This window comes from Pristis pectinata, chromosome 12, assembly GCF_009764475.1.
Source record: "Pristis pectinata isolate sPriPec2 chromosome 12, sPriPec2.1.pri, whole genome shotgun sequence".
In the NCBI taxonomy this organism is placed as follows: Eukaryota; Metazoa; Chordata; class Chondrichthyes; order Rhinopristiformes; family Pristidae; genus Pristis; species Pristis pectinata.
Window position 1 is genome coordinate 26,885,271 of NC_067416.1, and position 24,324 is coordinate 26,909,594.

At 39.5% G+C, this 24,324-nt stretch overlaps 1 protein-coding gene across 1 annotated transcript in view; it reads left to right on the top strand.

Moving 5' to 3' along the window:
• Nucleotides 1-24,324, top strand: part of LOC127576708 (dihydropyrimidinase-related protein 2-like) — a 37,207-nt gene that overhangs the window by 4,876 nt on the left and 8,007 nt on the right. Inside the window, exons 2-12 of the mRNA XM_052027383.1 lie at nt 3,008-3,096; nt 7,100-7,284; nt 8,037-8,207; nt 9,254-9,315; nt 9,414-9,494; nt 10,386-10,454; nt 15,519-15,639; nt 17,167-17,323; nt 17,662-17,803; nt 18,821-18,991; nt 22,756-22,935. Of these exons, the coding sequence (XP_051883343.1) occupies nt 3,008-3,096; nt 7,100-7,284; nt 8,037-8,207; nt 9,254-9,315; nt 9,414-9,494; nt 10,386-10,454; nt 15,519-15,639; nt 17,167-17,323; nt 17,662-17,803; nt 18,821-18,991; nt 22,756-22,935 (1,428 nt within the window). The remainder of the gene's footprint in view (nt 1-3,007; nt 3,097-7,099; nt 7,285-8,036; nt 8,208-9,253; nt 9,316-9,413; nt 9,495-10,385; nt 10,455-15,518; nt 15,640-17,166; nt 17,324-17,661; nt 17,804-18,820; nt 18,992-22,755; nt 22,936-24,324) is intronic.

Here is a 24,324-nt window from a genome sequence, read left to right on the forward strand (position 1 = left end):
AGAGGGAGAAAAGAGATTGATATTCCCATTTCTGATCAATATTTAAAGATTGCATAAGTAATCTGTTGCATAAGTAATTATGCTAGGGAAGAAAATCAAAGACAATACTTCTGTTGTCCTCTGCCCAACCTACCCTGACTCACTATGTAGTTTTAGGTACAGAGATAGATTTGCCCAAGCTCATGTTGAATTAACTCGTGACATAAGAGATATATCATCAAGGCAAGAAGTTGAAGTGAACTCTTTAATGTAAAACTTCTTAAGTAAGGAGCTAGAATGCTGCTGGTCTCAAGTTCCCCCAGCCCATTGTGGGCCAGTAGATTTTGTAGAGGAGAGGTGAAAACTGGGAAAGAAAAATAAAATGGTCCCTTGGGGCAAAAACAAGCGCAGATTCTGAAAATCTGAAATAAAAACAGGAAAATATGGAAATGTTCTTTGTAGAGAGGGGAAAACACTGATAAGGTTTCAGGTCAATGACCTGCCATCAGAACCTCCTGCAGTCTGAATTACTTCACCATGATAAGGAAGGAAAATCCTCACCTTCAGAGATGATACTGAATGCTTAATGTAGCTCATCTGAAGAAAGGGCATCCAAACTTACCCACATGCTTTTCTCCATAAGAGAGTCTTAGTTTATACAGGACCCTCCATGCTCTCAGGAAGTCCTTCAAAGCCAATTAAGTACTTCATTGTTATAAAGTGATAAAATGCAGCTGCCAGTATGCACATACCAGAGTCCTACAAATGATTTAAGTTGTTTTAAGCAAACAGTGTCTCCTTGCTGCTTTAGCTGATATTATTGTTACATCAGGATCAAAAAAAAATTTCAGGTTGAGCACACTCAGAAACTGGTTAGGAGTAGGTTGATTTTTCGTGCGTCAACAGCAATTTTTCTGTAATTGAGAACAAGAACAGCATGAAAGTCCACAGATGAAAGTCAATCATCGTCACCCAGTTTGAATCCATAACGTAATCTTTGAGGAAGGTATTAATTGAGATCCCAGGAAAATGCCAACTATTGGATGTACCTAATTGTAAATCGGAGAGATGAATAGATGCCCCCCTTTGCATTTCTCTGCCTATGAGTTGAAGTGGTGCAAAACACCTGACAGAGGGATGCCATGTGCCTTAACTTCACCAGGGATATTTGCCATCCACACCCAGCATCCCTCCTGCAGAGATTTAAAGGAGAAAAACCATGGGTATAGTAAGAGGACCACCATGCAAATCTTAGCAACATGAAGAGAGTACAGTTTTTTTTACCCTTTGCTGGCAATTAGAGAACACTATTCTGCTCTCCTGCAAGAGACACCTCTTACTTCTTATGTTAAGTGACCTCTGCCAGTAAGGGTCTGCACAGATGCTTTCATCTATAAATGCCTTCAGTCTTCAGAAGAAATCTCACAAACCTACTCCTCATGTTAATCTGATGAAGTTTGTTCTCATATTTTGCCAAGAACACAGGCTGCAAAAAGAAGAACTGTAATGACACCATATTTTGCAATCTCTAGCTGTTATGGATCTGTCGAAGCTTTTGGAGATTAAAGTGGCTTCAGACTCATGGCAGCCAAGATATACTTGTTGCAGTGTTTTTGCTATTGCTTAATATACCAAAGCTTGCATAGTTGGTGGTATCTTTGTAGGCATTGGAGTAGGCTGGTGGTAGCATCTGGAAAAGTTGTCATGTTGAGTAACAACTGTGTCATTTCAGCAACACAATACCTATGTCAATTTTATCCATACTTCTATCACTGCAGACAAAGCACAGGTGGCTACTTCCAAACAGTCGAGGAAATGGATGAAGCATTTTCAAATTGTAGAAGTGATACCTTAATTATGCCTAATAATCACCAGGCATTCCTACTGTTCAGGACTGCAGTGTCAATTTGGGAAATACTCCTGTTGTTGGGTGGCTGTGTCCCAACATCTGCCATGACTTAAGGTGGAAATTCATGGTGACTGTGTTGGGCCACAGGAAGTATAGATTTCTGTGTCACCTCCCCCTCTCAACTGATGTTGAGCAGTAGAACAGAGAGAAGATTCCTCCTATGATTGGCTCATTCATGTAGGGAGTTCAGTCTGTGATATTTAAAATACTTTGGAATGGAAACATAGTGATTTAGTCCTTGGCAGACTTTGGAGTGCAACAACACTCAAAAAAGAATGTGTGAGTAATTGTTGAGTCTTGGGTTAAATAATTTTCTATATTTATGGATTCAGTTCTCTCCAACAATGATCCATAAAAGTTTAAAGCACCAGCTGAGCTCATTTGTTAGAACACTCTCCTTTAAATTTACTTTGTTGTGGGAATTGAACAGATAATTCGAAGGAGCACTTCACAGTGGTAGCAAGGAGGTACACTGTTACTCCTGACATTTTTCTGATAAAATCTTGAATCAAAGCTCTTTGTCTGCTTGGGTGGATCACATGACTTCAATTTGAAGAAATGCAGCAAGTTCTATAGCTGTCTTGTTCAGTTCCTCTTTCAACGAAGACCATCAATAATGGATTATAGAATGAAATCAGTAAAGCACCCGGGGCCCATTGAATCTTTACTGGTTCTTTATAGAACAGGTCAATCAGTCTTCAAGTGCCTACCCAGTTTCCTTTTGAAAGACCTATTTGACCATGCCACCACCCTTAAGGCAATGGTTCCAGATCCTCACCATTTTGTACATAAAAAAGTTTTTACTAACATCCCATCCTGTCTCTTTTGTTCTTCACCATATCTGTGTCACTTGTCCATTGAACCATCTCCCAGTGGAAACTACTTCCCTCTATTTACCCCATCTAAACCCATTAGGATTTTGTACACCTGTGTCAGATCTTCTCTCAACCATCTTTGCTTCTAGGAGAAAAATCTCAGATTCTTCAGTGTAATATTACAATTGACCAGATAATCTCAATTATAAATATTTCTCTTTATGTTTTCAGAAACCTTTCATCATCCTCTACCAACATTGTGAGCACATTTTACATATCTAATTCTTTAAATTATTTCTTCCAGAGTGACCGCTTACTTATTAAAGGAGGGAAGATAGTTAATGATGACCAGTCATTTTTTGCTGATATTTACCTAGAAGATGGGATCATTAAGTAAGTAAAAGCAAATTTCATCCACTTTGTATCTATTGATGTATAGCAGATAATCAGGGTAAAATTCAGGCTTTGTGGCATCCTGAATTGAAGAGAAAAACATAATATAAGAAGAAACTATAACAGGATATAGACATGTTTTTTTTGCTTATTATCCAGTAAAGCATAAAGCATGCCCATTTCCAGTGCCAGCAGGGCCAAATCAAAAGTAAAGATCACTCAGCTTTGTCACAGTTGGGCTCTTAATGTTTCAGAATCTCATGTCCTTTGAATCAGTGTCTTTTATCACTCAGCCATATTTTCCTATGGGGTTGCCAATTTAAGGTCACATGGTTTCAAATTACTGGTAGTTTTTGGCTTTGATTTATAATCCACTAAGAACTAAATTGACATAGCTTAGACCCATTTTACACAGAGGTTTTCTCATCTTAATAGTCTGGAACAATTCAAATCACGACCCAATAGTGAAAAGCTAATTTGTTAACTCACTCAGCTCATGAACGAAGGACTGTCAGATTTTGAGCCAGTGCTTGAAATTGTGATATAAAAACAGAAAATCTGGAAATACTAAGTTGGCCAGCCAGCATCGGTGGAGGGAGAAACAGTGTTAATCATTTTTCACCCTTTCCCCTTCTTTGCAAGAAGCATGTTGGATTGATAACTTCTCTCAGTTTTGATTAAAGATCATTGAGCTGAAATGCTAATTGTACTTCTCTCTCCACAGAAGCTGCCTGATCTGCTGAATATTTGCAACATTTTCTGTTTTTATTTTGGATTTCCAGATTCTGCAGTTTTTTTGTGTTCCAGTTAGATGAAATTGTGATGTTAATAGTGAAACTTATCTAGGGGGCATTTGAAATAGATCATCTATTTGCATTTTTGCTCAGAATGGGAAGTGGTCATTAATACTACTCAAGAAAACACAACTTTTCCAGCTGCCCACCAAGAAATTTCATCTCCATGTCATTTTTGTACAGGTCAATGCTGATATTCTCATATCGGTGTTTCACCTATTAATTCATTGTAGACAAAACAAACATTTTAATCACATGTCAAATAAGTGCAAATTAAGGATTGATCAAATAGTTGAAATCGCAAAAACCGTCAGCAACTGCAAAGATTTAACAAGTAATATCATGTTTAAGTTATTGGTAATTCAAAATAGCACAACAGCATAAACAAAAGAATTGGAGTTTTACACTGCCACTCTCCCAGACTTGTGAATTCATGGCTCAGCTGTATTGCTGTGGGGTAGCATTAATGGGAGACCAGGCATCTCTCAGAACTCACAGTTCCTTTTCTAATATTGTTACACAAGTCAGCTACAGATGATTGAAAACAGATTGTAAATGATAAAAGTATTTTGAGAAGCAAGGAAACAAATGATTGTGTCATTGGAAATGTGTTTGCTTTAATTATGGACTTTTATTCTTTCAACTCAATTCTGGCATGATCTTCTATATTACAAATATCCCTACTACTCTCCACCCAGTAGTTTCTTTATTGGTGCTCCACAAAACAGCCTCACTACAGTTTAGAACTACAGTAGTTCAATTCAGTTGTGTGCTTGAAGGATAAGGATCCTTCTCTTGAAGCCTAACAGCAACAAAGGTCAAAATGCTAAAGTGTTTGTCTGCATTGGCTTTCACTTGAATGAGGATTTGATCAGCCTGATGGTTTCCTTGATTTCAACAATGTTGTCATTTCCTCCATTGTTTGTTTTTGGCACTGGGTATGTTTGTGCCAGGAATTTCTGAACTGGATTCCAGCAATGCACAATGTGCTCCTGTGTATAAATATAAATCTGCCCTGCAGCTTCTATATTACAGGAAGTTTCTGGTTCCCAAGTTATCTGAGATAGCAGTCCAAGTGTTTGTTATTTCCAGTTCAGAAAAGTTGGAAGCAATTTTCTTGAAATATCACGTTTCATAATCAATTGTTTCCAGCAGTGGATTCTACAGTAAAACTCCAATAATCTGGCATCTGATTATTTATAAATCCCAATGTTTCGCCATTTAGCTCACTCATTATCCCAGATTATGAATCAGAGGTCTGGAGCACCAGTAGGATATGCAGCCAGAGCTGGGGCTCTGGAGTGTGGCCAGGATCTGGACTGTGGGATGGGTGTGTATGGTTGGAGCCAGGGTCACCCGGGAATTGGGACATGAGTAGGTTTGCAGCCAGTGCTGGGGTCTGGAGTGCTTGTAGGTATGTTTCAGTTTCGTCTGACTAGCTGAAACGTACAAGCTGAAACTCACAGGGTTTTTTTTCCCTCTCCCTGTAAACTCACCAGATTTAGTGGAACATTTATTATTCTACTGTGTATCATGTAAAAAAAGTTAAATAAAAGTGTAATGGTAAGTGAAATTACACTGAATGCATGCCCTCTATTATCAATAAACACAGGAAGATAGTCGGGGTCAGAATGATGGAGGGAAGCCCTCTGTGTCTCACCCACCTCTACCCCTCCTGTGATGACCTCAACCCAGAACAAAATGCAGCCCTCACTATCCTGTTGTTGATTAAATTCAACAGGACTTGTATGGTAAGCAGTATATAGATCCATTGAAATTTGGACAGAGAAATGGCAGATGCAGCTTAATCCAGACCAGTGTGAGGCGATGCAAATTAGGAGATCAAATGCAAGAGAAAAATTCATAGTATATGGCAGGACTCTTAGAAGGATTGATGTCCAGAGAGATCTTGGGGTGCAAGTTAATAGCTCCCTGAAAGTGGCAACACAAGTGGATAGGGTGGTAAAGAAGGCATATGACATGCTTGCCTTCGTCAGCCGGGAAATTGAGTACAAAAGTTGGCAACTCACGTTTCAGTTGAATAAAACATTGGTTAGGCCACATGCGGAGTGATGTATGCAGTTCTGATCGTTCCACTATATGAAGCATGCGGGGCTTTGGCGAGGGTGCAGAAGAGGTTCACTAGGATATTGCCTGGATTGGGAGTGCATTAGCTGTAAGGAGAGGTTGGATTGTTTTCTCTGGAGTGTTGGAGACTGAGGGGTGACCTGATAGATGTATATAAAATTATGAGAGGCATAGATAAGGTCAATAGAGTCTTTTCCCCAAGGTGGAAATGTTAAATACCAGAGGGTTTAGGTTTAAGGTGAGATGGGGAAAGTTTAAAGGAAATGTGCAAGTTTTTTCACAGAGCATGGTAAGGTTCCTGAAACACTGGTCAGCGCAGGCATAGTGGGCCGAAGGGCCTGTTCCCATGCAGTACTGTTCTATGTTCCATCTGAGGGGTAAATTTTTCACACAAAAAGTAGCTGGTATTTGGAATGAGCTGCCAGAGGAGGTGGTGGAGGCAGGAACAGTCACAACATTTAAGAGACATCTAGACGGGTGCTTGAATGAGCAGGGCATAGAGGGATATGGAATTACTGCAGGCAAGTAAAACTAATATAGATAGGCATGATGGTCAGCATATACACGATGGGCCGAAGGCCCTGTTTCTATCTTGTACAACGCTATGCCTATAATTTAATGGAAACAATTTTTCCATTAACCATTACTCTGACATGCTGCGTAATTTAAAGATAAAGGATTTATTTTAATACTAGGCATTCCCTTGGCTGGTTTCTATTTTTAGTTCCCTAATTTATGAAGTCACAGTCCACTTCCATTGTGCAAGTGACAGGTTGACATGGACAAATAGAAAAGTTGTAAGGAGTCTTTCATGCATTCATGCAAAAATTCATACAAATTGTCACCATTTTCAACATTAAAGTTTTACAAAGAAAATATGACAAAGTTTAGGAAATAAAAGGATATTGAACAGGCCAAAAAGGAAAGAGAAGAAGAGACAACAAAAAAAATCCTTAAATCACGGAAGCAAAAATTTAGACATTTAGTTGAAAGGAAGAATCAAATTATGAAGACCAGCTGTTGAAAAGTAAGTTCGTTTGTAACATCCATGCCTAATACATGCATTGTAGTATGTGACGCTACTTCTGAAGTTGCCTAACAACACTGTAATGTCTTCTCAGGCAACTTGGTGATAATCTCATTGTTCCTGGAGGTGTAAAGATAATTGAAGCCAATGGGCAGATGGTCATACCTGGTGGAATAGATGTCCACACTCATCTACAGATGCCATGCATGGGCATGAGCAGTGCTGATGACTTCTATCAAGGAACTAAAGCAGCCCTGGCAGGAGGAACCACAATGATAAGTAAGAAATGCATGTCCTTTTCCCCTCATTTGAACATTTTCATTGTTACATCTAGAATTAAATTAAAATGAATGAATTTATTTAAGTTTGTGCTAGCTTAAATAATTCAGTGTAATGGTCATATTATTCAGTTCACTGATGACAATCTAGTGATACAAGAAGTGAAAATATACCCAGTAAAGACAAATGTTTGTGTTATATGCTGTTAAAGATGAAATGGTTCAGTTATGGTGAACTAATGAGCTGCTCTCTGGTCTCATAGATTCCCTTCAATACCCTTGAATTGACTTGTTAATGCACTCATTCCAAATCCCAAACAAAAGCAACATTAGCATGGCAGTAATAACTACTGAGTGGGCAAGGTAGTTATACTATCACATCAGCAATCCTACTCTAGCAGCTGGCATTCTTAGACCAAGTTGAGCACCTGCCTTTTCAGTTATAGGCCCCTTTTTAACAAAATATGCACTTGCATGCTAGTGGTGAAATTCAAAGAGAAACCTTCCTCCAATTTTAACTATTACCAGAATACATGGGCTGGTTAGCAAAAGGATAACCATAGCTGTAGATCTCCTCCCAGAACAGACAATCCCTGTCTCCATTATAAAACAGCTTTTATGTTGGGATGCACAGCATTCACAGGGAAAGAAAAAATAAGGAAACATTGCAAATGTGAAAGTTTTTTTGAAATATGAAATGAGTGGATAAATCTGTAAACTCCGTACGTAATCTATCGGTGGTTTATGTCACAGTGGATCATGTCCTTTCTGAACCTGAACCTGGATCAAGCCTTATTTCTGCCTATGAACAGTGGAGAGAATGGGCTGACAGCAAGTCCTGTTGTGACTACTCTTTACATGTTGATATTACACGTTGGCATGAAGGCCTGCGTGAAGAAATGGAAACTTTGGTCAAAGACAAAGGTAAATCTTTATATTTTAAATGGCTTCTAGGATGGAGACCAATCTATTTATCCATAAGGTGATTTTGATATTTCACTTCTTACAAGACATTCTTCCAAGGTGAAGTGATTCACTGTTCACAATCTGAATCTTTCTGTTAGTCTGTGGAGCACAAAACTCTTATTATTTCCAAATAGTCACTGTTATCATGATGAATAGAAGCAACACTGTGAATTTTTAACTGTTGTGGTGACAGTTGTGTATATTGTAACTGTTTTATCTTGAAACTAATATCTGCAGTGATAAAAGTTTGCAGGGAAGAAGTGTACCACGTAGCCACTGTGTGTTCCATTCCATTCAGAAAAGGACCTGCCCAATTTTCCATCCATCTCTATCAACCAAGGCTGCTTCACTCCTTACCCACATTTAGACATTAGTTGGAATTTAATAACTTACAATGCAAGGAGAGAAAAATAAGCCCCAAATTTCTGTTGAATTAAAAATATTCAATTAAAATTATTAGAAGCAGTATTATGGTGTATCTAAATATGATTACTGCCATATGTTTCTTCAAAAATTTCAGAACTGTGAGGAGAATATAGTGACATGATGGTGATGCTGAAAGCAGACTGGGCCATCAAACATAGCAAGCTATTGTCACCCAGGTCAAGTGTATCACTGCAATATCTTTCCAATGAGAAAGGGAAAATTTACATGTGGTGGAATCTTTAATTATTTGTAAACTGTGTTGCACTATTCTGAACCATTATTTTTTATAAGATAATCTGTACAAGGCTATTCATAGCTTTGTGTTTGAGGACATGCCATTTCTTGCGGAGAAATGCTTCTTTAAAAGTTTTGTTGATACTCTTTGGTGAAATCCAATTCTTGCTTCTGTGGACTGTGTACATTTGCTAGGTAAAAATAAACCAAAATACTGTTGTTAAAATGTTTAATAATGAAATGTTGGTATGAAGTGCATTCAGAGTTGCAGAAGAGAACAAAGCAACTTTGAGTTTGCAGCACAAGGCACAATATTTAATATTTTTATTGTCTTGTTCAATTAGGTGTGAACTCCTTTCTCGTGTTCATGGCATACAAGGACAAATATCAGTGCAGCGATGCACAGGTAACACTCATGGATACTATAATTGATAATATGTTTCTACTTCTCTAACTATACTTCCTGAAGCACAGATGTTAATAACATGTCCTTTACCCTGGCAGATATACGAAATCTTCAGCATCATCCGAGACCTAGGTGCTATAGCACAGGTGCATGCTGAGAATGGAGACATCATTCAGGAGGTAAAATTAGGATTTGATAATCCGGCAGAAGCTGAGCTATTAAGAGGAAAAAAGTGACACACATGGTTTTCATAACTCAAGAAATAAATGTCATTTCAAAATACACTGTAATATTACTGTGTTTTATTATCTTTTACACCATCCCTCTCCCTACTTCCCCAGCCCCAAATATACATTGTTAAGCAACAATCAAACCGCATTCTCTCATGGTTTGGTTTTACAATACTTACTAGAAAAACATAGAATACAGAACAGTACAGCATAGGAATGGGCCCTTCAACCCACAATGTTGTGCTGAACTAATTAAACTAGAAATTAAACAACTAACTAAATTAATCCCTTCTGCTTACACAATGTCCATATCCCTCCATTCTCTGCACATTCATCTGCCTATCTAAGAGCCTCTTAAACGCCTCTATTGTATTTGCCTCCACCCACCCCTGGCAGCGCATTCCAGGCACCCACCACTCTGTGTAAAAAAACTTGCCCTGCACACCTCCTTTGTACTTACCCCCTCTCACCTTAAATACATGTCCTCTAGTATTAGACATTTCGACCCTGGGAGAAAGATACCAGCTGTCTGTCTATGTCTCTCATAATTTTATCAAGATCAAAGTGGCTTTATGTCACTGCATGATGTCACCACAAACAAGATGTACTGGCACACTTCTTGATCCCATTAGAAAAATGAAATACCTACCTTGAAGATATAATCAGGAAAGCAATTTGTTCCTGCTGGTTTACTTGAGTCACTGTCAAATGATTTATTCAGGGATAATGGGGAGCTGAAGCTTTTCAGCTGATAATCCAAGGTGTGACATGATTATAATTTTTTTAAACAGTGCCAAAAGCACTACTGCTTGTATTTTTAATGAATCCATCTGTCTTCAGGAACAAAAGCGAATGTTGGAGATTGGAATTACAGGACCAGAGGGACATGTTCTCAGTCGACCAGAAGAGGTAAAACTATGTTTTGTTCCATTTGGAAGAGTGTGAATCTGGAAACTGTGATGTCAAATTAACATTTGACTAATACTGAAAGTGTGTAAATTATAGTAAGAAAACTAACTGAACCCTAGTTTCTCCTTTTTTTGCTCAAATTTGCAAAATGTTTTTTGCTCAAGGTTGCTTCGGGTGGATTACAAATTTATTTTACGGTCACCACCTTTTGAGGATGATAGTGTGCTGTGAGAGGGAGTGGTGGATTTGCGACAATGTACAGGAAGAGAGATGAAGTCAAAGGTTCATTTACCCTAAGACTTAGGTTGAGGGATATTATTTACTGATGGACAGGATGTTACCTGTTACTTTGACAGGGGATGCATGGAGAGAAAATTCAAAATGAGTTGAAGGAAAAAATAATGACTGAAAATGACATTAAACATCTGGATTAAGTGTTGGTGTCACAAAAAAATGTTGGTTTTCCAGCATGTTCAACAGGATTAAGACATTGAATTAAAGTTGTTAAAGTAATTGAAAACCAAAATAACTACTCAGTCTGGAAATCTGACACAGGGTGTTAATATTTCAAATTGGGGGCCCTTCAAACAAAGGATTCTGATGAAGGGTCCTTGACCTGAAAAGTTATCTGTTTCTCTTTCCACAGATGCTGCCTGACTTGCAGTTTCTGTTTTTATTCCATAAAGTAATTGTTTAGTTGGCTGCAGTTGTAAATTTATAGCTAATCCTAAAAGATAAGCAAAAATGCATTTCGATGGACATACAGGCAGATGCATAAACATACATATAACATATGAAGTGGTGCAATATTCCATCAAATTTAAATGCATGCTTTTTTAGTTAAAGACCTCAGTTTTAATAACATACCTATTTGAGTGATTAAGCAATGATGCTTGATTTTGTGGCAATCCAAATTCATTTGCTATTCCGTTTTGCAGTTCTCATGCTTGCAAATGAACATTATCTCGTGGGATCTCATTATGGTACATCCATACAGTGACCAAAAGACTTCACACTTGAACCAAACTAATCCTGCATCATATTCGGAACCAAATTGGTACTACTCCAAACATGAAAAATGGATCAACATCTGAAAGCAATCCCATGTCACAATAGTTGGAATCATCTTTATATTTTAACACACCTATAACTTGGCTTTATGCCTGCATTTAAGGGCCTGGATTTTGTAGGCAGTTGAGAAGTAATGTACTTCACTGATGAACTTGAAGTGCCTACAGATGTCTAGTGACCTCAGTATCGCGGACTTCCCTTTCTCAGGAGCTGATTCCTCTCAGGTGTCATTTCAAAGGGATCATTGATTAGGATTTCCATCATCATAGCCTGATATTAGGAGACAGATTGGGGCTTGTAAGAGTGGGGTTGTGGTGCACAAGGCCAAAACAAGCCTCAAAAAATCCCAGGAACACCACAGGCTCAGTGGGCCAAATTGTTTCCTGTAACTGTAGGCATTATATGAAATTATATCAATAATTGAAAGAGGAAAAAGAAAATACAAAACAGGATCTTGAACATTCTTGAAATCTGAACATTAAAATCTGAAGGCTACTCTAAAAATAAACGCTAATTGATTTTCCAAAAGCTAGCTGTTTTTTGGGCAAACATTCCTCCAAGTCAGGAAGCTGGACACATTTCCTCTCTGTCCACCATCAGAAAACACTCCATCACATTACGATAGATGAGTCTGCTTCAAATTAAAATCTGGGAGGGAAGCCATGGTGGGGATGGTAATTCAAAGGATCTTATGACCTACAATAACAGCTATTTAGAACTGCTCTTTGAAATTGCAGTAAGTGTCAACAAGAGCTCTGGCTCAGGGTTCAGATCCAGCATCACCTGGATAAATAATGAGGTGAAATCATTGTCTAATCCTTACTTCAACTGCTCAGCTACAGCTTCAACAGTGCTCCTCTGGGCCATCAGGGTAAACAAGATGATGGCATCACTGGTTGCGCATGTTGAGGAATTGTGGCTCAGCCCTGCCCCACAATGTCTGTTGGATTCATGGAAAAATTGTTGCCCTGTGTAAATGTCATACAGGACAGACAGATTCACTGTCAGATGCAGGAAGTCCTGTATGGTGTGGATCTTTTGGCAGTCCTGTCCCTCATGATGTCATCAAGTTGGCTGAACAGCTCATGACATTGATGAGTTGCCAAAGACAGTGAATCTGGAAGGAATAAAGCACAATGTTATTATGTTATTGCATATATTTTAGACACCTTACAGGTCATAAAATAAAAATTAGAACTTAAACATTTTATTAAAGTATATTGCATTACACTGTCTCACTGTACATCATTAGTACATGTCACTTTGTGGTTTCTTGTAAACTTTGTATTACACATTGCATCACTGTTTACCTGGAACTGTATTGCTTTTCCTTCTGTTTCCATAGCAGCAAAGATCTGTGTTGGGTATTTGGCCTCCTCCAATCTGTTCACTTGCTATATTTCCTCTCTGCCTTGATGGAACAAGATTGTTTTCATCTTCTCATACCGTCCCTCAGCTCTCTCATCAGCTTTGCAGGCAGTTTGTGTGAGATTGTGTACTGGCCTTGTTCCTTCACTAGTACTCCTCTGCTTTCTACTAGCCTTCCTTCCTCCTAAGTGAGATGAAACGTCCTTTTGTATTTGTGACATTCCTTTCATAAGCTTGGCATTTCTCCTGCCATTCATGCTACGTGCCACAATATCTGCATACTTTACAACATTGTTGTTCAGTGCATTGAGTTGACAGCACAGATACAAACTACCAAATCTAAATCTGTTTCTCTCAGCAAACATTCATTAATCCTTCTGCATATATTCCTGTCTTAGATCAATAAACCTGTTAGATTACCAAAATTTTCCAGGCAGCAATTTCCATGCAGCCAAATATATGTCAAAAGCCTTCACGTTCATCTGACACCACCTGAAAATGTTAAATCTTCATGCTGTCTCTTTACATAGAAGGTTGTAATAATTCTCAAAGGCTTTGAGAAGCTCTTCCACTGTCTCACTGATAGGCCTAATTGTTTGACAGATCTCTCTTCCTTGGTGATGAACCAAATACAGCAGCATCTTTGCTTTTGCCATCTCCTTTTTATTAGCCATTGTCAACTCATTATAAAGGAGACCACATTGTGAGCATCAGATGCAGTACACTAAAGGGAAAGTACCAGTAAGTCACTGCTTCACCTGGAAGGAGTGTTTGGATCCCTGGACAACAGAGGAAAGGAGGAATAAAGAAAGAAATTGTTGCTCCAAGCGCTCATGATGTGGTCTCCTTACATTACCAAACCCAGATTAGGCAATCGTATTTCAGAACATCTTTGTTCTGATCCTGATATTCCAGTCCCCTGTCACTTTCATTCTCTATCCCATTCACTCCAACTTTGCTGTTCTTGGCCCCCCCTCACTGTTCTAGTAAAGCTCAACATAAGCTCGAAGAACAGCACTTCATCTTCCAACTTAGTATGTTAAAGCCTTCGGGACTCAATCTTGAATTCAATGATTTTGGTTAACTTAACCAGACATTCCAGTCTTGCATCTCACATGTCCAACAGTTAGTTTTATTTCTCTCTCTCTCTCTCTCTCTCCTTCAGATATCATTCTTCTCATCCTGCTAGCACTTCACGCAGACATAGTCTTTGCCTTTACCTCCTTCAGCTGACTCCATCTCCACTCGTGTCATTCAATCTCTTCTGGAATCCATCCTATCAGAGACCTTCCCTTCTTGTTCTCTTACCCCTTCCCTACTTTCTCTACAAATTAAAGCTTGCATTATTCCTAAAACATTAACCCAGGTTCTTTCTCCACAGATGCTGCCTGAGCTGTTGAGTGCTTCCAACATTTTCTGTGTTATTTTAGATTTACATCACCTAGAGTATTTTGCTTTTGGACGAATGGAAGATATCTCCCTGGCTTTTCCAGTCACTCTGCCACGTGACTACAGTATGCTGAGCTGAACTGAGTTATATCTCTCTATTATCTGGTCACACGGTCATCGACACTCCAAAATGTGCATCTTTCAAACCTCACCATACAATCTCCTCTCACAATAATCTGCAAGGCTGTCCTCACAGCAAATCAGTGTTCCAAGCAAAACCACACTTAAAGCTGATATAACATGCTCACACCACTTTCTGACAGCATATTACATTATGCTGTCTCCAGTAGCTGTTCTTATTTTAAATAATGTACTCCTTGTCACATTCCGTGGGTTCTTGGTGAGTCACGTTGTATGTTTATTTCTGAGCTACTTACAGCATGGAAATGGCCGTCCTCTGCCTTGGCAACATCACTCTGACCTGGACAATGCCCAATACTCTCAATTGCTGCATTACCATGAGTTGGCACTAGATGGCAAATGTTTCTTACAGAGTAGGAATGGAAATATTGTTGAAAACTTTCAAAAACGGTTATTTTAAATCTATTGTATTTTGAAATATTTACTTGAAAGAACTACAACCCACATATATAAAATTAGACTTTATGAATTGATGCTTTGCTAACAGTAATTATGGCACAATCCATCATTAGAAACTTCACTTCATGCAACATCACATGGTACTTTACAAGGTCAGTTTGCAAATGCCTCGATATTTCATCAGTGCAGCGACTTGTTTGATTATAGTGGAGGAGGCTACATATTATTGCGGAATCTGGAGGAGTGCTGAATTACTGCCAGGAGCCATGGGATTTCTTTCTTAAACTATGTGTGCATGGAAACCCCAGAGTTGTTAGTTTGATGGTTTTATGATGGGGCTAGTTTTGCTGTCATCATACCACAAGATCCACGTTGGTATATACAGATTATGCTGGGTTTGGTATCTAATCATCAGTGTTATAAATTTAATAGCTGTGCAATCACCAATTTTCTCTTTTAACTGTTACATACATATCCTGGTCATTAAAATTGCATCAGTAGGGAAATATCCTTTTACTCTATCATGAGAAAGATACAATGGGAAGAAGCTAGGCAGAGAAGGTTGGAGCTTTTTCATCAGAGGGTAAGTGGAGGGTTGTGTGAAATAAAATTTTTATCACTAAATGCTTCTTCTAGGTTGAAGCAGAAGCAGTGTATCGTGCAATCACTATTGCAAGCCAAGCCAACTGCCCCTTGTACATCACCAAAGTAATGAGCAAAAGTGCCGCAGATGTAATCGCACAAGCTCGGAAGAAAGGTAACCAGCCAATTTTGACACAAATTACAACTGATCTGAATGTAGACATTTTGCTTTCTCTACTCAATCAGACTGGTTCCTTCAGATTATCTGGATCATACACAGGGTGGCCCTGATCATCTCTACTCCCATTGCACAGTAATTCTGGGCCTACAGTCACATCCTACCAGTGAAGAGATATCCTGATCTCCCAGAGCTTGCAGAGTCAGACCCTATGCCTATTACTCCAAGGCAACCATTATGTCCTATTTACAGGAGGGAAGTAAAGATAGAAAAGTGAAAGCAAAGTATCAGTAGAGCTAAGGGCATCATTTAAACATGGAAATAATTTTGAAATCACCTCTATTTATAAAAGTCTTTGGTTTTCACAACCCTGGCCTGGAATAACCCTGCAGACTGAAATTATGATATTTTTCTACATCTGTCCATGACATTTTATCATTGATTGTGCATGGACTCAAAAGGCTTCTCCACTGTTTCTAGATCCAACATTTCGAAAATAATATTCTATGACTTTTAGATCCAAAATAAACGCCATCACATTTTACTCCATTGAATTCTATGTGCCAAATCTTTGCCCAGTTTTAATATCTTCATGGAATCTACGAACTTTCCTTTTGTCATCAGCAGGCTTGAACATGTGAGTCTCTCCCATGACCCAAATTCCTCATAAATATAGTGAAAGTTACAACTTCAACACAAATCCTTGTGGGACTCTGCTAGCCAAGACTCCTGTTAATTAGAATTTTGCCAATTATTCTTACTCTCTAGGCTATGGCATTCAGCTAATTTTGTTACCAGGTCAATAATTTATCTTCATAAGCTTTAACTTTTGCAGAGTGTCCTAATCAGCTCGTCATGAAATGTCTTCTGGAAGTCCATACAGGCCGTCCCCAGGTTACAAAGGGGTTCCACTTTAACAGACATCCAATTTTGTCCATAAGTCGGAAAAAACACAAAATTACTCAATATGGCAAATGTACCTCCATGGTATTGTAATGAGTGGTATTGATGAGGACCAATTAACATGTATACTGCCAGCTGGTTTTTGCATTGGCAGCAATTATTTAGACAATTACCTTCATAGTATCTATCATGACCATTTAAACATGTGCTTACAAGGATGAATAAAAATACACCAAATTGGTAAGTTTGGCGATCAGTTCTGGTGTCTGGAATTTGTCTGGAATTTGCAAATTGTAGTGTCCTCTTCACGTTATGTCAGGGTTTTGTTGCTGTGAACTGTACGTAACCCGAGTCGGAAATGCAGCCGCGAACCGAGTTCCCAGATGGCAGAAGGTGCCTGCAGCCCCGCAACAGTTGGCAAATCCATAAGGCCGGTCTCCCAAACACTCATCCGTATGTACGGGCTGTACACAAGTCAGACATCCATAAGCTAAAGATGACCTGTATTCTATTTATTTCAACACGTTTGTACAAAGTGCCCCATTAATAAGTGAAATAGAAAACTGAAACATGTTTCAAGTTTATGCAGAGTATTCATTATTTCTTTGTGTGGTTTAACAGGTGCAGTTGTGTACGGAGAGCCTGTCACAGCAAGTCTGGGGACCGATGGATCCCACTACTGGAGTAAGAACTGGGCTAAAGCTGCAGCCTTTGTCACCTCCCCGCCACTCAGCACTGACACGACTACCCCCGATTACTTAAATTCTCTCCTCTCCTGGTAAGTTGACTCACCATTCACTAATATTTATTTTTGGAATGCAGATCATGTAATAGAAGAAAATAGTGACCTTACTGTGAACTAAAAATATACAGAATAAAGTAAAATCAGACCATGTAATTGATCCATGCATAGATGGATCCATGGGTAAGTGGTTAGAACAGCAAGCTGCTAGGTAGGTTACATTGGTCTTAGCAATATTGTAAACCTATTTTTTATAAGTTCATTTACACAGAGCATACAAAGAAAGTCTGTTCCTTTGGAACTGTGGTGGTGAGATGGCCACTTTTCAGGTTTGACACATGGTAACCTGCCTTTTAATTTGCTTCTGAATGCAGCGGCGATTTGCAGGTTACTGGCAGTGCTCACTGTGCTTTTACCACTGCACAGAAAGCCATTGGAAAAGATGACTTCCGACTGATCCCTGAAGGAGTTAATGGCATTGAAGAGAGGATGACAATTATTTGGGATAAGGCTGTGGTATGTAAACTTTATAAGATAAGCTGCAAAAAAAATTCACCATTGAATATGTTTGATGGATATTTCTTAAGTCAATGATTCAAGCTTAACTGTGACTGAATAGTATAGTAGAAAGGTAACTGGATGCCAAAATGCCTAAAAAGACTGACACCTTGTCCCAAGTTCATAGGGTCAGCGAAAAGTTAATTTCCATTTACAACTCTCGGATTCTTTCCCATTTTGACTTGACCTTTGAACACTGGCAATAAGTGGTGGGCTGTCACAAGCATATTGCGTACTTATACTCTCTGTTTGTCATGGCGTCAGGAGAGATCCTGGAAAAATTCCTTTCTTTACACACTTGAAAGACCTCAGTGAACTCCATGGCATTTGAGACCTAGAATAAGAACTACTGAGGCATCCTGAAGTGTTTACTAGGGTAAGGTGATTGATCTCAGGGGAGATTGATTATCTTGTAGATTTGAAGTAGTTCCACAAGAATCAGATTTTTTTTAAAAACCTTAGGCTTATTTGAGTCTGTAGAAGACTCCTCTGAGCATTACAAAGATAGATTACCTAAATTTACAACTTTCTCACGGGCTGGATGGAGGGAGGATGTTTCCCCTGGCAGCAGAACCACAGGGGTACAGTTTCAGAATAAGGAGTAAGGTGAGGAGAAGTTTGTGTACAGAATGGCTATATGGTCCAAACCTCATTTCACTAGTTGTAAAGTTGTGAGTAATCTGGTTCAGCCACAGACAGAAATGAAGTCTAAAGATTGGAGCTTGTGATAGAGGTGAAGTCAATGACTCCATCTTTCCAATATTTAGGCAGAATTTTTTGCTGATTCAATGCTGCAAAGAAAGGGAAATTTCTAGTGCTTACAATGTGAGACTGGTTTGCCCATACAATGATTTTGGTCTTATTTTAACAGAAAGTATAAATGAAGCACAACATCACAGCTAACCACTGACTCTGCCTATTCTCATGTAAAATACAGTAACTGCTCGAATCTTTTTTTTAATTTGTATATTGTAGACTACAGGAAAGATGAATGAGAATGAATTTGTAGCAGTTACAAGCACAAATGCTGCAAAAATCTTCAGTCTTTACCCCAGAAAGGGACGAATTGCTGTTGGTTCTGATGCTGATTTGGTCATCTGGGATCCAGAAGCCGTCAAGATCATTTCGGCAAAGACACATAATCTGGTAACGCAAATAATTTTAAGTTCAGCTAATTGGCTAAAGCTGTTTAATAACTGGAAGTCAGAGTGGTTTGTAATTTGGTCTTAATGAGATTTCAGTTCTTGAACAAATATCTAAAATCCAATGTTGCTCAGGGATACTCATTAGCAAAGATCTGTAAGTGGAAATTCTTCCTCTGTCATTAAATGTACATGTGTAGTAGTGTCTGTGCATTATGCTCCAATTCTGAAATTCCATTGCATTCAGGACAAAATTTTTGAAGCAAAAACACAGATTATGAAGAATGTTTATCACAACCAGAGGCACATGCAGGAATTTAAATTTGATCACTTTTGATGGGCCATTACTTTAACATTGCTTTATTATTATGGGGAGTGGGTGAGTGATCTGTGCTCACACATCTTTGAGCCAAAGCAACTGCAGTTGCATTTCTACCCATACCGATTAAAGTAAAGTAACACTTGATGAGGATGTTTACAAAATATCATGCTGGTTAGTTGGTAATTGTTCAAGGTCCATTTATTTTCTTACTTTTGTATAAATGTAAAGTAGTTTTACTTCACAGCAGTGCCAAAGTAACAGCTTCACTCTGTTACCAGATCAGAATTCAGATTTTGAGCCTGAGAGATTCTTCTGTAGCCCTAGGCTGAGAGTTCAAACTCAGGTTGGGCCAGTGAGCAGGGTAAATCTGAGATGGAGTTTCGCATGGAGGATCAGGGTTGAGGGAGGGAATGCCAAAAATATTGGGGTTGCAGAACTGGTGTGATGACGGTTTAGATCGGGACCAGGAGTGAGGGCAGGGCTGTGGTGGAAATCAGGTAAATGGTTGACGTTGGGTGGAGGGAATGGAGCTTGGGGGAGAGGAGGCAAGTGCCTGGAGTGGTGGGAGAGTTGTTTGGGGGCAGCAAGTAGCCAAAAATCACAGGGCTTGGGATCAGAGACCAGGTAAGTAAATGGCTGGAGTTGTGTGGGTGGAGGTCACATGGCTGTTGGGGATCTAGCCCTTTCATCAGGGGCGCTGGGGAATAGCTGAGTCTGGGGCTCTGACCAGTTACAAGTTTGGTAGAAGGTTGACTGCTGGATAGGGGATTGCAGGGTCAAGGATGTTGGGGCCTGGCTTTCACGGAAGAACAGCTCTCATGAGTGGTCATGTACCATGGGGAAAAGGGAGTGGGGTGATGCAATCTAGCACAGATGCCACAAGTGCCCAATGATGGTCACTTCCAGGCCAATGTGATTTGATTGTCTTAACATATTCTCAAATGAACTTTGCATGGAAAGTGATGTCATCCGGTACACAAGGTTATATTTCCAGAGTGAAACAAAATGGCCATTATCCCATTTCACTCCAGTACATTTTCAATTGAGAGCCACTGGAGAAAGAAAACAGGGTCCTACAATCAAATTCCAGACCTGTATACAATTGAGTTGGAATGAGAAAATCTCTAAACCTTAATTTTGGGCATCCACATCCTCAGCTGACAGATGTTGCAACTGTAATCTAAGGCCCCCTGAATCCAATAGTACGGAAGGATAACTAATGAAGGTGTTGTTTCCTGACATGATGACATTATGGCTGTTGCTGAGTGCCTTCCCCTTACACACCAACAGTATACGTATTCCCTCAGAGTCACTTTCACAGTCTCAATAAAAACAAAGGGCAGTAGGAAGGCAGAACGTCTCAAGTCAGTGTGATTGATGTGCATTCAGAGATGCTCCAGTCCACTCTCACAGGGTCATGTGGTAATGTAGCTGTCTTTTATCATTGATTGCCTTCATTTTGTATGTTTTGTCCCCAGAAATTACAGAAGTGAATGCAATATACAAGATAAGAGTCCAATCCCTTCATTAGCATTCTGCCTGCATCTCCTGTTCCTTCAAGCGTGGTATTTGAAGACGGAGCACTGATTCCCCCAGAATGCTTGAGGCACAGAGTTTGTCAAAAACCATGGTAGCAGTACACCCTGAAAGTTAAAATGACTTTATACACAGAAGTTAGCATTTTTCACATCCAAAGGCAGTAATGTTATTGAGCAAAAAAGCAAAATATTCCAGCTGATGGAAATCTGAAATAAAAACTCACAAATGAGACAGCTTCCATGGGAACTGGACTAGAATTAAAATTTTAAGTCATTGATTTCTCATCAACTAGCTAACAAAAGGACATCAACATGAAACATCACTTTGTTTTCCTCTCCACAAATGTTTCCTGATTACTGGGTGTTTCCAGTGTTTTCTGCTTTCATTCCATCAAGCACATCCAGCATAGATACAGAATTGACTAAGTAGAGATCTTCCCCTGCACTGCTTCAACAATGTGCTACTGCCATTAGGCTTAGCGGCCATTTAACTAATGAAATTAACCCGCAGCAACAGATGTAAGTTGAAATTTCCCTTAGCCCAGAAAGTCGGTGAGTAATAGTACTGTTCGTGGTACACCATCCACACTTGCTGAGCAAAGGTCGGATTTCAGTGCAGCTTCCCCATGCTGACTCCGTCCTTCCTGATGAGGACCTGCTCAGCAAGAGAGTCTTTCTTGATGTAATGGGATCATGTTATGGAGATGGGAAGAGAAAAGAGTCCCACTCACAAAAAAGGTCAAACAAAACTTTGTTAGTCAGCTGGACAGCCAAGCCATGCTCCTGCTAAGCTTGCTGTCAAAGCTGGCAAAATTCTCTGAATATTTCTGTCATGCAAAAACATTAAGAAACATTCAACAATTAGCAAAAATATAACTGCAAATTAAAAATAAAATAACCTAAAATACATGTGCATGTGTGTTAGCATGTAGATGTGTGCGTGCGTGCATGTGTTTATGCTTGTGTGGGTATTTAAATAATGTTGGCTTTGGCAGATCTCCTACAACCTCCACCCTTGTCCCCATCCCTCCCTCAGTGCACACAGCCTCTTTCCTCACATATATTTCTCCCACCAGAATTTCAAAGTATTTTTCTGAAAACCTGAGGGCTCTCTCCCTCTTCCTTGCAGCCTCTCATTCCTTAATGACTGCTATAACACAGCTGTTATAGGGCAGTGCTCCTTGAAGGGCTGGCACCCTTCTGTGACTGCCATACTACAAAGTGCTGGCAGCAGCGTTTGATTGAGCCTGGAAACTGCACATGTCCTGTTCTTGTACTTCTTTCTGGGTGTTAGTCACCCTAAAGGTATTTCAAACATCTTTTTGACTAAATGTCTTGAGGGGACATGTTATTGTCAAACAAAATGATATTTTAATGCTCTAAAAATATAAGTTTCCATACAAAATTATAAAGAGGCCATTCAGCCCATTGATTCCATGCCCATTTTAAGAGCAATCCCATCAGTCCTATTCCCCCACTTATTTCCCTGTAACCTCTCACATCTGTCCAGTAACAGCCCCCTGATTCTTCTACCAATCACCCACACTAATAGCAATTTACATTGGCCAATTAACTTACCATTACATCTTTGATACATGAGAGGAAATCAGAGCAACCAGGGGAAACCCATGTGGTTACAGGGAGAACAGGCAAACTGTACGCAGACAGTGCCTGAGGTTAGGACTGAATCTGGGTTGCTGGAACTTTGAGGGACCACTGTACCACCTTGGCAATACAGGTAAAATCCAATGATTAGACATTCATTTTAATTATTATCCTTTTTAAGTTACAGCAGGAGCTACTTGCAATATGACTTAACGAAAATCAAATTGGTTAAGTGGTCATATAAAGTGCAGACTAAATGGTATGTAATGAAAGGTTATATCATTACTGCATTATGTTTCCTAGGCAATTGAGTACAACATTTTTGAAGGGATGGAATGCCATGGTGCTCCTTCAGTAGTAGTAAGTCAAGGTAAAATTGTCTTTGAATATGGAACGATTCATGCCACAGAGGGAAGTGGACGCTTCATTCCCAAAAAAACATTCCCGGACTATGTTTACAAAAGAATAAAAGCAAGAAGCAAGGTAAAGTGATTGACCTTTCTACATCAATATTACATTAACCAAGCACTTAATTGCAAGGAGAAAATCCAATTGGTATCTCTACAGATAGTAAAAATAAAGGCCCTGTACATTGGATAAATTGGTGTGCATAGGTTTAATGTTTATGTTACGAGACTAGAAATTTGGAGGCCGAGATTAATAGACCAGTATTTTGATGAATGGAGATGAATTCACTCCTTTTTAAAATCTGCTTGAAGTCTGAAAATACACAACAGTAGTTATTTTCTTGAGCGTGGAGTATTGTGTGAAATGCGTGCACTCATAGTGCAGATAAAGCAGTTACTTTGTTACTTAAAACTACCATTTATCTTGTTTTGGTTCAGGCAAAATGCTTAGTTTCAAGCCTTGATTTAAATTTAATTTACACCAGCCGTTCTTTGAGTTGAAAGTTGGTGGATATGCCAGTTTTATCCTTTCAATGTTTACAGTACAGTGTAGCCCAAAGTTCATGCTTTAGTGTAGAAATGCTTAGCCACCCTTCTCTTCTTTGATGCCACCAGTTTACAAATCTTCACGACAACATTTCCATTAAGCTAAGGACATGGGGAACAGCTACAGAAATTTTGAGATAAGATACCAGTTAACACGCTATTGGTGATTACCATTTCTAATTTTCACACTCATATGATGACTGCAGAAGCTATTGATTTTGCAAGCAATGGTTCTGAGCATTATTCTGGTTGTTCCCAGATTTCTAGCACATTTTGAGTAGCTGATAATAGCTACTTCTAATCGGAGGTTTCACTGATCTCCCAACTTGCCCCTTGTATTTGCCTGGTCATCCGAATGCATTGTTGAGCTCCTCATACAGGCCCAACTGTATTTCCTGGCCCTTTTGTCAGAAGATGCCTCCCTCCACCAGTGATTCAGGTAGTCCATGAATTTCCATGCCAGATCTGCTGAACAGGAGGAAACAACTCAGTGCCTTGTGAAGTGCAAGCAAAGTGCTGCAGCCTCCACAACCCTCCTCTGGATCTGCCACCTCTTGATTGCCAACCCTCATAATGTCCAGCTTCCCCAACCCTCCTGAACGTGTCTCCAGCCCACCACTGCCAGTCTCATCAGCCTTCCGGATGTCCAATCTCACCATCCCTCTGGATCTCCAGCAACCACCCCCCCCCCACCCACCCCGCAGCCTATCGCTGCTAGTCTCACCATCTCTCTCAATCTTCAGTCTCAACAGCCCTCTGGATCTGCAACCTCTCTCCAGCCCTCATGACCTCTAACCTTTCCCCAGCCTTCTCCTCCAACTGCGATGTAACTACAGTACACCCCCACGTTACAGTGGGGTTGTGTTCCTAGAAGAACATCCATATCACAGTTTTCCATAATGCAAACCCTTGGGAAAAT